The 15,937-nt window shown below is 35.4% G+C and overlaps 1 protein-coding gene across 23 annotated transcripts in view; it reads right to left on the minus strand.

Moving 5' to 3' along the window:
- The window catches only part of sif (still life), a 54,193-nt gene that overhangs the window by 21,153 nt on the left and 17,103 nt on the right, over positions 1–15,937 (minus strand). For all 23 annotated transcript variants that reach the window (XM_065307355.1, XM_065307354.1, XM_065307356.1 and 20 more), the window contains one exon: positions 11,027–11,172. In XM_065307355.1, coding sequence (XP_065163427.1) covers positions 11,027–11,172 — 146 coding nt within the window. The remainder of the gene's footprint in view (positions 1–11,026; positions 11,173–15,937) is intronic.

The following is a 15,937-nucleotide window of genomic DNA, read 5'->3' on the forward strand; positions in this document are numbered from 1 at the left end:
ATTCACAAACACACCCCACGGAATACGATTATTCTCCATTTTAACAGCGCTGCCAACAACCGCCGCCATGTTGCTACAAATGGCTGGCCTAGATAGGCCCAGAGGACCCTTTTTGCGCCATACCCTTCTCTTAATTTGTATTGTACGTCTCTACGCGTTGAAAATTTCAGCGAAATAAAATTTTTCAATGTGTGCATAAAACAAGGCGTAATTTTGTACACTTCTGCATTCGTGTCCGGATGAACTCCAGCCGCATTCGAGGTGATTACGTGCGTCAACAATTATGGTGGTGGCGCACGTCGAGTGCGATTCGTGCCGCGCCGTAATTTTCGCATTTTTGTGCGCCCGCTCACCCGGGGAATGTTTGTTTCTGGCTGGTACGCTGCTACGGATTCGTTATTACTAGTTAGCACCACATCGCGCAGCCACACGGCCACTAATCCACGTCTATTGGGGCAATGTTCTTGTTTTCCATGCGCGAAAAATTCACGGATTTATTGCGCATTGATTTTTGTTTTTGTTTGTATTGTGTGTGGGGACATTGGAAATTTATCAACCGAATTTTAAAAGCGTGACAATGACATAACTGATGAATTTTTATTGTTTTTTGAAGTCGATGCTAAACGTGCTGTATGCAAAATGTGCTAATGCGTCGAGCGAATGTTTAAGCGTGTTCAATTCGTGTTCTAATTAACGCCGATCGATGTAATGACTGTGCATATTGCAGGTCAGCCTAGTTTAACCCACAATTGGGTAATGTTCGAATGTGATTTATTGATTATCTAGAATTTATATTATGGAATATTAAATATCAAGTGCGCTAAGTGGCATTTTAATCACTTTTAGCTTATTTTTTGTATTTTTGCTTTATTTCCACATTTCAAATGCGCAGACGCAAGTTCCACCCCGTGACTAAAGTACTTTAGTCACGGCTGTGATTAAAGTCCCACTTTTCGTGTGGAATTAGAAAAAAATATTGAATTTACGATGAAAGAAATTTAAGTATGTGCGTTTAATTCTCAATCGTGATGACGCTGACAGCCCGGGTGTACGAGTGTAACTCGATGGTGATTTTTTGCGCCGCCGCCGTGCGCTAATCCGATTTTCATCCGCGACCTATTTCGCAAATCTCCACTCATCCGAGCGCGCTCTTCCGCCGCCGGCTGCAAAACCCTTACGAGTAAATGTACGTGCCGTGCAACCGCCGCCAACGTATATAAAGCCGACAACCGCAGACGAGGCCACGACCGCCCGCCATCGCAAATTCACAAACATGATGCATGCGTTTACTACAAATTCAAAAATAATCAAAAATATTCGAAACATTATTCCCTATTGAATCATAAATCATCACAAAAGAAAAAACATTCGATATTTTCTTATACGCGCACCTTGAGCAATAAAATTGATATAAAGTTATGAATGTAAGATTAAATTCGGTTTGCGGCGTGGAAGACCGGAATAGTGATGATGAACCAAGAACCACAACCGCCATTAACCCTCTAGATAGCGCGGCACCTCTTGAAATATTTCCGCCAGCCGCAATGCAGGGGAGAAAATGAAGTTCTGATGATCTATGTGTACGAAAACAAGAAACGCGCGGTTATTGTTTAATACAACAAAATGATAAGCGATCTGAGGGTGGGCGGTGTTGCCATTTTCACGCGCAGAATTTTGAGTTACGATTCTTGCAAATATATAAGATGTATCATTAATCATAAACTCCTGTTTATTTATCATTTGAAATTATACTAGGGGAGTCAAATACCGGTTAACCGGTATTTTTATTTTATAAAACCGCTATACCGGTATTTTTTTAAAAGTAAAAATTTGAAATTACGGCATTTTTATTTAAAAAATACTGGTATCAAATACCGGTTAAAAACGGTATACCGGTATTGAAATTATTCTTAATTTCATCCCACACCCCTGTTTTGATTAACGTGAGACGAAATGATGCAAGTTATCAAATTATCCAATTAATATGCAGGCAACAATTACTCACATTAACCCAATTTTGGGCAAAGGCAGGCCAAATATCCTCCGTAGCACACATAAATAATGAATGCATAATGAATTAATCATTTTTCTTTATCCCCTAGGCACCTCGCTGGGGTTATTAATCAATCCGGTCGATTTATTTTACTTAATTGGAATTCGGACTAAAGCATTATTTGCTTTATGATATACATCACATAACATGCGGAGTACATCAGGCGCTCTCTGTATCAGAGCGAGTATCGATTATGTAATTGGTAATTAATTCGGTGTTGGGGCGTGATTAAAATTTAATTAAAGCGAATAACTTGATGGCAATTGAAAATCTTTCATACCACTTATCATTATTCGAGTATCATACGTGTATTATCCAGATAAAATGAAAAAAACGTGAGAATTTCAATTGCTTTCAATTAAACTCTTTTTCTGATTCAAAAATTAAAAGTTTGCCTCGGTAAATATAAAAGGATGGAAAATAATCCGAATGTTTGAACGCTGTGCGCGTCCTGAGTTGCTGCTGCCCAAGTGAACAGTGTGCCGGTGTGCATGATTGAGTAAATATCGAAACGCATCGCGGATGTGCGGACGTGTTTACGTGCGGCGCGCGCTCTCGTTTATCAATCTCTATCAATGCGCATCCATCTCAAGCGAGGCGCGCTTCCTATTTTTGCATTCAGCACGATCGAGTGAGTGGAATATGTCAATGGCGACGGCGAATGCAAGGGCTTATGAATTGTATGTGCCAGTTCTGCTACGTACGGCTACAATGTATTTACGGTTTACATATTGCATGCTACTTTAATGCTGCTGTATCTAAGTGAATCACAAGTTTAAATTTTGATTCAATAAATATTTTATATTTATATTTATAAATTATAAAAAGTAAAATGTAGAATTATGAAAGAATAAATATGACATGATTTGAATTTTACGCGTAGCGCTTGTGATTTTATGTTGTAAATAAACAAACAACAAGTCTGTGATAGAAAAAAGTGTTGATAAAATTATCTTTATTCGTGTTTCGTTCGCGGAAGAATATTAAATTCAAGAAAGTGTTTCCTAGCGACATCTATGAAATTAATTTCAAGTTATATTTAAAACTGCTACACAATTATTTTCCAATTCACGCAAAACAGACTTCTATAACATCCCTACTAATATTATAAATGCGAAAGTCCTGATGTTTGTTACACTTTCACACACAAACTACTTAACCAATCATCATGAAAATTTGTACACATATTCTTAGTGGTCCCCGAATGGTTATAGGCTACTTTTTATTTAATAAAAAAAAATATTTTTTAAATAAAATAAAGAAATTGTTTAGCCAATAATACCTCTGCATCTGGCTATTTGACTACTTTAACGCCATCTAGCATTCCAGCAATGAAGCTCAAACCTAAGTACTATAGTACCATCACACTGTATTATCACACTGTATTACCGACAGCTACGTCAACATCAAATTCAATTGACTACACTATGGAGACTGTACACTATACTTCCATAGACTATACTTTCAGCCATTTTAAACTTCCCGCCATTCTACTTCATTGTTACTTCTTCTGTGACTACAGACGCGTACGGAAGCAACTTCATTATTTTAGATATTCGCGAGCGAAGCCACGAGTTAAAGCTAGTATTGCTTATAAATAATTGTAAATAAGCTTAAAATACCGTTATCTACATAAAAAATGTCAAAAATCAAATTAATACAACAAAAATAATTAAATGTAAATAAATGCATTCCAGTGCCTCTTACAAAACTACGTTTGAAAATTCAACTAATTTAACTTTAAACGCTGCGCCAAACTAAAAGTAATTATTGCATGTATATTAATATTTTTCACGTAGTTTCATTATGTAGCACAAAGCCTGTCAAAGACAAAGCCTTTGAGGTCGATAGCATCAACTTCATTTGAATTGTATTGTTGTTGGAGAGGCAAGTGCATGTTGCACATGGCAGATTCGAGAGACACACACCACTCTTGGGATGTGCGTATGCACGCTTTGTGGATTGCATTGACTGTATTAGAGGCTGATAGTATTATCTGCGCATCTCTAATGCTAATTCGATATCAGCGAGAAAAGACCGTCGCGGTGCGTTTGAATTGCAAATTGCGTTCGACAATTGCAAAACATATGTATCATGCATCAATTCATTGCAAATCATAAACATGATTAGCAATTTAATTGTGTGTATTAATAAATTAAATTACATTTTGTAATAAAATTAGATTTTTATGCAACCCGACAGAGAATAACTTTTCACTGCGTTATAAGTAAATAAATCGCGTAAAAAGAAAACGAAAAAAACTTTCGGTTGAGATTTGAAATATTATGCCGAAAGCATAAATCTCTTTCGCACAGTCGCGCACTGTGAGCAGCTAAGGCATTGTTTTAACTCTGCTAGCGCGATTTCCCCCCTGGTGGCCTCGTAAAGTATATGCGCGAGGATCTGCGAGGCTTGTTTACATGTTAGCGATACGGCAAAGTTTGATTTATCGCGTTTACTCTTGAATTATGGTCAAACGCGTGAAGATGTGCGAAAAGAAACCCTACAGCCCTTCGTTCCGATACATAATTTATGTCACGAAGGCATCTACAAATCACCCCTTGGTAAGTCTACTTAAGTATATACACGAGATGAAAAACAGGGGAATAAAATTTAATCAAAACTAAATTTAAAAACAGTCAACAACGACGTCATCGTCACTTTCAGGAAAACGTAATATGTGTGCATCAAAAGAAGAATTCCACGAAGAGATACGCAATGCAAATGGAATATAAATTGGTACTATCTATTCGTAGAAAGAAAAAAATGAGAGACAAGTTGTAGGAGTGATGCAATCATTTAATGAAATGCACAAAAATAATAAATAAATTGCAAAGTGTTTCCATGAAAAATTAAAAAGCATGAAAAATCTCTGAAAATGTAATTTAAAACCACTCGAAAAAATGTGAAATTTTATAACTCTGCACTAAATAATTCTAGTTTTCTATTTTTTGCTTTTTTGCTTTGTTTTATACGGATGTTAAAAAAAAATTTGATGAAAACTGCAATTGGCTGTACACATTATTCGCAATTCCGGCATCTATCGAAAGCCCTTGTGTCTAAATTCAATTCCCCCACATTTGCAAATTGAATGCACGAGTATGATCCAAATTGCCACATACATTCTGCCGGTCATTGATGATGTGCAGAGTGCACATGCCCCGAAATGCAAATTTGAAACATGTGCATCAGCAAATATTTATTCCGTCAACAGCGAATTAATCATAGTGCGGCATTAATATAGCCGGAAGGTTGTAAATTGATTGGGACATAGAGACAAATAGCGGTTTAGATACATTTGTTAAGAGGTGAGAATTGTGGTTAGGAGGGAGGGAGTTCTAATGCGCATGCGCGTTATACTTGTGCCAGTAATACCAACTTTCCCTCTTTTTAGAGACTAAAATTGACACTTTTTCATTTTTTCTTGGATAAAATTATCCAAAAATAGTATATTAAGTATCAAATGTGCTAAACGGTTCTTTATCCACCCCGTGACTAAAGTGCTTTAATCACAGTTTTAAGCCTCTGTGGTTTTTTGTGTCTAAAAGCAGAAAAAAATTCCATTTCAAAAGAAAAAACAAATCTATAGCAAAAATAAAGTATTAACTTTAATATTAACCAATGAATGTGTTCATCACCGGATCTAAATGGAATACAAATAGGCAAAACACACAAAAACAAAATTCAAACGAACAAAAAGTGCACTCTACCGTGTCGCAATATTTTCCTTTCAAAAAAAATAATCGCAAAATAGCTTTTGTTCCTTTCCACTCTTAAAAACCGTGTTTTACTCAAAAAAAAAAAAAATCAATACTCAATTGATAAAATCCTTAATTAAATTGAAGTGACACTAACACGTTTGTATTATCACAAGAAATGTTAGTAGTTTTAATTACCGAAGGACGGAGAACGGAAGGAAACTAAGACGATTGCGGTGATCGCAAGACGCTGGTTGGCAGAGTGCCATTAGTGTTTTATTAATTAATACATACCAAACCCAGCGCTCAAGTTTATCGATCATTTGTATAATTAATTCGCAGCGAGAATTCGCTGCGTATAATCCTGATTAGAATTTAATTATTTAAATATGTTAGATGTTTGTATAAATTTTTCCGCACTAAGCCAGGAAATCCTAGAATATCTCTATAATATATCACGCGTTATCCTTTGCCCGATTCCAAGGGTTTGATTTAGTTAAAGCTCACTTTATGAGCAATAAACCAATGTTCAATCCGATAAGTATAGCAACTTCAGTTTTTTAGTTTTCGTGTTATTTTATAAAAGACTAGAAAGTATGAAGTATGTTTAACTGGAAACAACGAAGCAATATAAAATTTCATTGCGTTTTTTTGCTGGCAAATATCGATTTTTCGCCGAAACTTAATTTAAAAACATTTCATGCAGATTGCACCATTAAACCGAATATAAATTCGAATCCACTTCGAGTGCACAAATGCATGCGCCATGCCATGTTTACACCCCTCGTGGAGTAATTGTAACAAAGGCGTAATATATGGCGCGCAAAGTGCAACCGGAAGTCGGCCATAAAGCGTTGTCACGTCCGAACGAACACGAACGCGCGCGCACCACTGAAACCGCCACGTCTTTTCGACCTATTTAAATTAATAAAGTTTCTCGTATTCCGGGTGTGTGGAAAATGCGCCATGCCACGTCCACCAAAGTTGTATGTATGTAGGCAATTCGAATGTTTGTCTAGTGAACCTGGTAACACAACATCTTGCTTTGCGCAAATGGAGACGCTTTGGAATAGTTTTGCGAATTTCCATCCCGGCTTGCGGTTCGTTTGCAGGCGCAGTGATCAAGACACAAGTGTAATGTAATAGATGCCAACGTGTCGAACTTTGTGTTTGTCATTAATCGCTGATTTGCACTTTAAGACGTCGAGAGATTAACTTCAGCTAATCCTCTTGTTACGTAATATCTCTGACACAATTTACGTGTGTGGAGGTGATAAAAATCAATTTGCGTAAATCCGGCCTTCGTAAGAGCAAATAAACATTAAGCATACGAGACGTAAACGAAATAGCGTCGCAAGTGCCGTGCGCGCGTCGAGGGAAATGAAAACAGACGTCCGAACGAGGTAGCAAGTAGTAGCGAGGCGCAATGACGCACTACTCGCCGCCGCCCCCAACGCGACGTTGAGTTAGTGATGTCGCTCTGGCGGATTAAAGTGTTTCCGAATTGGCGAATCGTTGACAAACAAGACGAATGAGGAATTGCAATGGAAAGCAACGCAAATACACGTCGTGACATTCGTGTTCATGAACAAAACAAACATTCTCACATAGAGAAAATAAGAACAATCATCAAATCACAATAAACTACAAAACTAAGAAAAAATAGTATATTAAGTATAAAGTGAGCTAAGTGACACTTTAGTCACGTTTTATTTTTTTTACTTTCACTTTATTTCCAGGTTTAATTATTGTATGTGAATATTTTATTTTAAAACTCCACCCGTGACTAAAATCAGTGACTAAAGTGCTTTAGTCACGGTCGTGATTAAAATCCCTCTTTTCGTGTCGCAAAAATAAATAAATAAATAAATGGTAAATAAATTTAATCTAATTCTTGTAATCTTGTAATTATATTAAGCTGGAAATGCGCACAAACGGATGACGAGGGTGAATCTATATTTATCGAAGCGAAATGCGGATGTCACACAATCGGAAATGACCGCTTGTGGCTTGTTGATTGAATTGCAAACGCGCGCCCCAAGCAAAAATCAAAGTGATGCTCTTTTTACTCCATCTTACAAGTCAATTGCCTTCTCTGAAAATATGCTTGGTTTTATCTCAGCTGTAGCTATTTGAAAGCGACGAGGAAATTTGATAATCAAAAAGAATTTCCACTACAATACGTTTTATTGACTCGGGAGTGCAACGCGCAACTTTAAACAAGAGTAAAAATACGAATAAATATAAAAAGAAAGAAATAAGTACAATAGCAGTGGAGTAAAAACGTCGAGTCGACACGATGTCGGCAGTTAGAGTTTGTTAAGTTTATAAAACGAACGAAAAGAAATCACGATACAAGTTTTTTTTGTTGCGTTTTTTTCGCGTTGCTTTCACGCTCATTATAGCAAAATAAGCTCATTACGATGTTCACAATGGCAACATCTTTAGGGATTGTGTGCACCTAGTGGACAATTAACAATTGCATCAATATAAATAAGTTTTGGAAGAGTTATAAAGCTAAAAATAGGATTTTCACTTTAAAAATTCAATTTTTTGCCCTAAAAATCATATTTTAGTAACATATTTTGTAAAATCTTCTAAATTTTAAAACTACAATGCTGTAAATTTAATATTTTTGGAGATATTGAGACTTTAACGTAAAAAAATTAGTTTTTTTCGTGAATTTCATCGAAAAATGTTCAATTTTTAAGTATGCAACCCAAAATACACGTTTTCCGAGTCTCCCAAGCGTGCACAAGCTTTATAATACTTGAATCTATGAATATAGAACCAAAAAATATCAAATTTCCTAATTAAAATAATATTCTACTATTTTTAAAGTTCCACTTGAAACTAATTCTTTTAAAACTTAATAATTAATTTTCTTCTCCAACTTTGCGTCTACAGTATTCACGCCGTCTGTAAACGAGCTGAGTAGTCACAATTTCGTTTCTCGTTTAGTTTTACCCCGGCGAAAACCAACCAACTTGTTTTTGCTGCTTTCTGGTTATCTATTTTAATAGATTTTAAATCGTGCGCGCTGTAAATATCACCGCGTAACGAACCGTGCCAGTGCCGCAAAACTTCTTCCCTCGCAAACGACAACATGGTTGTTAGCAAGACGAGATAAATGTATTAATCAATAATTCACGGACGAGCAATGGCCGCGTGTTACGAGCGCTTAAATGCGCTTCATGCCAGAATGCACTTTCAATCCGGCAATGGCCACCGTGTAAATAGTTATTGTACAACTAAATTCCGGTCTCAACGATAAACCCGATAAGATAATATTTTCCAGGAAATAAATTTAAATTTTTAAACACTCCGTATACTATAAGAAGCGAGGAAGATATGCGTGGGTTGTGATGTCGTTGCTTTTCAGACGTTTTTAAAATACGAGCCATAATTTTCAACGATGCGGGGGTGGAGGCGGGCGTATGGGGAAGGTATTTCCAAGCCGTTGCACGGCGGCAACCTTGCCGCCGGCGAGTCGTTTAGAACTTTGTTGTATGTCTAGAATTTCGATGTGACAGATTTTTATTTCTGCATAAATTCAAACTACTTGAATAAAATTTTATAAAAATTTTATAAATTTCCAAGAAAATAATTAATTGTTCTCTAGTTTTAACTACACAAAGAAAATAAGGGTTTATTACAGAGTACGAAGAGTGGATTTGCATAGATGGTGGAAAATGAATGAGTGACTAACCGAACAAGAGTTTCCTTCAAGTACGAGTGAATGTGAGATAAATTCAAATGAGAAAGTAATTAAAAGAATCCCCAATTAATTCAAGTGGAACTTTTAGGCCTAAATTCTAATTGTCTCAAAGTCACTGCGGAATTAAGGGTCAAAAGATGAAGTGTTACGCCGGGCAATTTATAAAATTCATTTCTTACAACTTATTTTTAAAGAAAAATTGTGTTATTTTATGTAATTTATAAAGAAAACGTCAGGAAAGTTTGTAATTTAAGTTAAAAATGAATTAATGGATGAAATTTTTAAGTGATCGATCATTAAATTAAATAATTAATCATAATATCAATTTTTAACCAAAAAAAATTAATTTTTAAAAAGTTAAATAAATTTTCCTAGTTTTTTTACTTTAAAAACAAAGTAAAACATTTTTATTACTTGAAATTCCTTGAAAACATAATATTTCAGCATCGAAAAGTTAATTATCGTAAACTTTAATCAATATATTTATTTAGTAGCAGGTTGTAAGCGGTTGTAAGTTACTTTGTCGCCAACATACGCAAGCGTCCTTATTTTTATTGCTCGTCCCGGGAGTAATTCCACCAAGTTAAAGTATTTATCCCTCAAGATTTATGGCGTGCAAACTTACAACTCGCGCGCAAAAAATAAACGATCAACGTGAACTGTTGTGAATGCTCGCCGTCATGATATAAAACCAACGTCGTATCGGTGTGATCAATCAAACTAACCACCATATACCGGAAACGCATAAGAACCGCGCTCACAGAACGAAAAAAATGAATAAAAATCAACACAAAACACTCCATTATTTTAATATGAGTTTGTACAAAGAAAAATCGTTAAGGTTGATAAATTGCGTCGACTTAATCCCAATTAACTCGCTTAGCGTTTATATCGGACGCCGGGGAGGCGAAAAAATGAGTTGTTAAGAAATTAACAACCAACGTAATGCTTTGTTTGCGGATGTGAAAATGGCCGAACAAAGCACGACGAGAATGTGATGCGATGCGTAAGGGATTTGTGGACCACGGGCGCATTATCAACAAAGGACAAGCGACAACTACTACTCGAACAGGCGGCGGCAACAGCAGCTTGAACGCATCGTCATTCATGTCAAACGCATTGCGTTCACTAAAGAAAGAATTACTACTAAAGTAATTAATTTGCGATTATAAATCGCTTAGATTTTAATTTTCCCTAAAAAATCACAAAGAAAAAATATCGGTTAACCGGTTTATTTTATTATTCATATTTTTAGCTAAATTTAATTACTTACGAAGTAAAAATCACTAGATTTCAAATTTTCCTCAAAAATTCCCAAAGGAATAATACCGGTTAACCGGTTTATTTTAATTATCCAGTTTTTATACACGTTTTAAGTATTTTCCAAGTAAAAATCACTCAGATTTATATTTTACCTAAAAACCTAAAGGAAAAACTACCGGTATACCGGTTTATTTTAATTTCTAAGTTTTTGTGCTCCCTTTTAATTATTTACCAAGTAAAAACCTTCATTCTGTTGATGATATCGCAAAGGGTGAAAAATTATGCAACACTTACCCAGCCTTCCGCACGGCCCCGGTGCAATTAAAGGAAGCGGCGGCGGTGCCAGTCTGTTTCGCTTTGTACGGTGAATTCATAACGCTTTCCCCATCATCTTCGTCGGAGACAGCAGTGGTTAGGGACATGCGATCATCGTCGGAGATCTGCAACAAAGAACTCGCACTTGTAAACAAACAACACAAAAGGGTTGAAAATGTTCTACAACAAGCAGGTGATACTTATAACTAAAACTTAAAAACACTTTTTCGTATTACATTTGAGGAAAATTTGAAAATTTTAAAGCTACAACACTAAAAATTTAATATTTTTGTAGATATTATGAGTTTAAATCATAAAATTTCGTTTTTTTCGAGAATTTCTAGAAAATAAGTTAATTTTTCATGTATGCAACCCAAAATACACGTTTAGCAGGTAAAAAACCACTTTTACGCGTTACATTTTGTAAAATTTCTCTAATTTTAACGCTAGAATACTTTATATTTAATATTTTCATAAATATTAAGTCTTTAAATCATAAAATTTAGTTTTTTTCATTAGTTTTTGTAATAAATTGCTAATATTTTGAATATGCAACCCAAAATACACGCTTCCCAAGTGTCGCTAGTCTGGCAACGCAACACAAGTTTAATCATACTTGATTCTATGAATATTGGTCCGCTCGTGAGTGCACTTTGATGCGAATAAACAAACAATCAACTATTGTTTACAAAATGTATACGCGCCGTGCACGAGTCCTGCAACTGCAACTCCCGAGTAAATTAATTCGCAATTCAGTCGGTCCTTTCACTCGCCACAGGCGAAACATATTTCCTCATACAGCGCCATCTTTCGCTTTCGCATACGCTACTCGTACACTCACTGCAGCTTGCTACGTGTAGTCAAAGAACACTTTTCGCTTTCCACTCGCGAGAAATAAATCCGGTGTGCGTTTAAACGTTGACTGGAAAGACTCGAAAGGTGCTTTCAAAGCTCGAAAGCTCCGCTCTGGCTTGCGTTGACTTCAATTTATCGCCCGCCGCGATTTATGCAGGCGTCGAGCACCTCGAGTGCAATCTGTTCCCGAAAAATTACTAACGTTCGCTCTCCCAACACTATGGTGAAACATGCAGAAATCAATAGAGCGTGCCGTCGGCAATGCGATTCAAAATGTTGCTTTTGATTATTTTCGAGGCGGTCTTTGATCATTTCGGGGGTGCAATCGGGTCAAATCATCATAAATAAATCGAATAATCTTTCTACTTTTACAAAAAATATAAATTTACACACGTAAAACAGAAAAAAATAAAAATAATAAATTTTTATCTGACAGCTATTAAATTCTAATTTATTATACTGATTATTAATGTCGGCTGCAAAGCAACTATCTTACTGGAAGAAGCAGTTAGCATTTTCCTTCGGTTTGAAGCACGGAAAACGAACATGCAGAGCTTTTAAATGAGAAAAATAAGAAAAAAATTGAGTTTTTTGTAAATTGTGCAAAAATGGTACTAAAAATTAAATTTTACAATTGTTCATCTTATAGAACTTGATAATATCTATCAATTAAAGCCAAAATTATTATTGTATCATTTTTAGTTTTGAAGATATAACGATTTTTATCATTCTATTTTACGTAATTTTAATGTTACTCTTTTGCAAATTACAGCTAAACAACTAAACGGGCAAATTTGATATTTTTGTCATAAAATCTATGATAAATTCTCTTTCTATTGATATCTTACTCAATTTTCTACGATTTCTCATTTATGAGATATCACATTGTAAAATTTAAAAATTTTATCCGAGAGCTATTAAATTCTAATTTATTACACTGATTATTAATGTCGGTTGCAAAGCCACTATCTTACTGGAAGAAGTAGTTAGCATTTTCCTTCAGTTTGAAGCACGGAAAACGGAAAGCAGAGCTTTTAAATGAGAAAAATAAGAAAAAAATTGAATTTTTTTGTAAATTGTGCAAAAATGGTACTAAAAATTAAATTTTACAATTGTTCATCTTTTAGAACTTGACAATATCTATCAATTAAAGCCAAAATTATTATTTTATCATTTTTAGTTTTGAAGATACAACGATTTTTATCAGTCTATTTTACGTAATTTTAACTCTTTTGCGAATTACAGCTAAATGACTAAACGGACAAATTTGATATTTATCCCAAAAAATCTATGATAAATTCCCTTTATATTAATATTTTACTCAATTTTCTACGATTTCTCATTTTAATGATATCACATTGTAAAATTTTAAATTTTTATCCGACAGCTATTAAATTCTAATTTATTACACTGATTATTAATGTCTTTCGCATTCTGTCACGCCTAAAACTTTTCAAGAAATTAATGCTGCTTATTTATTAAATATTCCTCATCCCCTGTCTTGTCCCTCACATTTCCGCTTTATAAAATTACGTCACAAATGTATATTAATTATTAAAGATTCCCGAGCGTAAAAATTCAATGCATGTATATTTTATAAACGTGAAAGAAAGCGACTGAAAAGTGTTCCGCACTTAAACGGATATGAGTTTCACTTGAAATTCCCTGAAAACCCTTGCAGCCCTCGCATCCCTCTTAGGCCGCGCTCTTCATTCTCTGCGGCAACTAGCTGTTCACTTACGTCGAGTGGCTTCACTCACAGATGAGAGCAAACAAGCTTCTTCTTTCATTTTTAAGTGCAAGCGTTTGAGGTTATCTCCAATCACGCCAATAAAACAACATTGAATTATATTATTATCACCGCGTGAGTTGATGGTGAAATTTCATTAAGCGAGGTGTCACTAATTGAGTTAAATTTCCACACAGCAGGCGAGCGGTGCGTTTATTTTCGAATGCGACGCACGTAGTTTTGTTCCTAAACACCACGTCGGACACCGCCGGTATACTAATACCGAAAATACCGAATAACCGAATGGAAATACAAATTGTTGGCCACTCCAACTCCCATGCAGGGGTTAAAACAAATTCCAAATGGTCCAATGATTTCCCAACCACCACCTCTACCAGCATTGCGTGATCGTGTGCTTATCGATTCCGAACGTGTCGTTTTGCGGTAATGTCCGCTTACGGCATCGAATTTTACTAAACTTTCTGATTTGCAATTCCAGCGCGCCGCGTGCCGCAGCCAGCAATGCATTCATAATCGCAAATTTCCGGCAGGTACAAATTGGAACGAATGCGAAACGAAACGAAACGAAGAATGCGAGGATGGCCGTCAAAGGGGATGATAAATTTTGCTTTACCTTGGGGGGTATTCATGTGTAACGCTATGACACGCCATAAAACACGAGGCGCGCTGCTTTTTTATTTTTTTATTTTTGAAGGGGAAAAGGAAAAGTTTTATAAATGGAAATCATCAACGTCAAGGTCATTTTACTATGTTTAGGTGTCAACGCCTCCGGGGGTTGAAACTTTAGAATTCATATTCAAAAGATTGCATATTCTGCGCGCTGTCAGCAAAACTATCCGAAAATAACCTTGGAATAAAATTGGGTTTTTTTACAAGGTTATAACTCAAGAATGAGAAATGGTAGAAAATTAAGTAAAGTATCAATAAAAAGGGAATTTATCATAGATTTAATGGTGAAAATAACAAATTTTTGGGTTTTATTGTTTGGTTGTAGTTTGAAAAATTGTGAAACCTTGAAATTATGTCTATAAAATGATAAGAATCGTTATATCTTGGAAACTAAAAGTGATAAAGTGATCATTTAAATTTTTAAGGATAGATATTAACATTGTTTATAAGATGTACTAATGTGATTTTATAAAACTTTTACCGTTTATCCACAAATTACAAAAAACTCAAGTTTTATCTCATTTTTCATATTTAAAAGTTTTTAAATTTCGTGTTTTTTACAACGTTATAACTCAAGAATGAGAAATCATAGAAAATTGAATAAACTATCAGTAGGAAGAAAATTTATCATAGATTTTATGGTAAAAATATCAAATTTTTCAGTTTAATGGTTTAACTTTAATGTGCAAAAAAGTGTAGCCTCGAAATTACGTAAAATAAAAAGAGGAAAAATTATTATATCTTCAAAACTAAAAATGATAAACTAATAATTTTGACTTTAGTAGATAGATATTCTTAAGTTCTATAAGATGAACAAAATTTAATTTCTTTTACCATTTTCCACAATTTACAAAAAAAAAGTCAATTTTCCTCTTATTTTTCACATTTAAAAGCTCTGCTTTCCGTTTTCCGTACCTCAAATTGAAGGAAAACGCTAACTGCTCGTTCCACTAAGATCGTGGCTTTGCAGCCGACACGTCCTGATTACAAGCTCGCCGAAAAGACAGGGAGCAGATGCAATACGCCGACCCTGCCAATACCATTCGCGCTTCACTGATCGCTTCACGTTTGCACGTTTTTCACGAAAGTTAGCCGCAGCCGCGACGCGCGCGGCTCGTGTCGTGCGCGTAATCGTTCAAGAGGTGAAAGTTTTTGCTCCTTCGTGGTTTTTCGCCGCGTCTTGCTTTTACTCTCAGCAAACTCAAGGCGGCACAGCGCCAATTGCAAGAAAATAAAACCAGGAAGACGAACAAAAAAGAAAGAAAAAAAGAGTCCTACTAAAGAATGGCAGTCGGAAAAAAGCCACAAAGCAGTGGATAGAAAAGAAGAGTGCATGAAGAGTGAAGACGCGGGTCGACGCGCAAAAAATACACGAAAACCTTGAAAAAACAAAGCGGAAATAAATGAAATGACTGGGCATTTTTTTAAAGTTACTTGTTTTCACTTTTCTACTTTTAAAATCCACAAACAGCGTAATTTTTGAATAAACTAGGTGAAATTTTCATTTGCGAACTAAATGCACATCGGAGTGGACTTCGGTCGAAAACAGAATGAGGTCAATCGCCGAAGCGATGGTAATCTCACAAGCGCATCCCGATTAAACTCATTTTCCTCTC

This window comes from Atheta coriaria, unplaced genomic scaffold (assembly GCF_025399875.1).
Source record: "Atheta coriaria isolate IRGN ID8LTWV9N9 unplaced genomic scaffold, Caltech_Dcor_3.1 hic_scaffold_7_pilon, whole genome shotgun sequence".
NCBI lineage: Eukaryota > Metazoa > Arthropoda > Insecta > Coleoptera > Staphylinidae > Dalotia > Dalotia coriaria.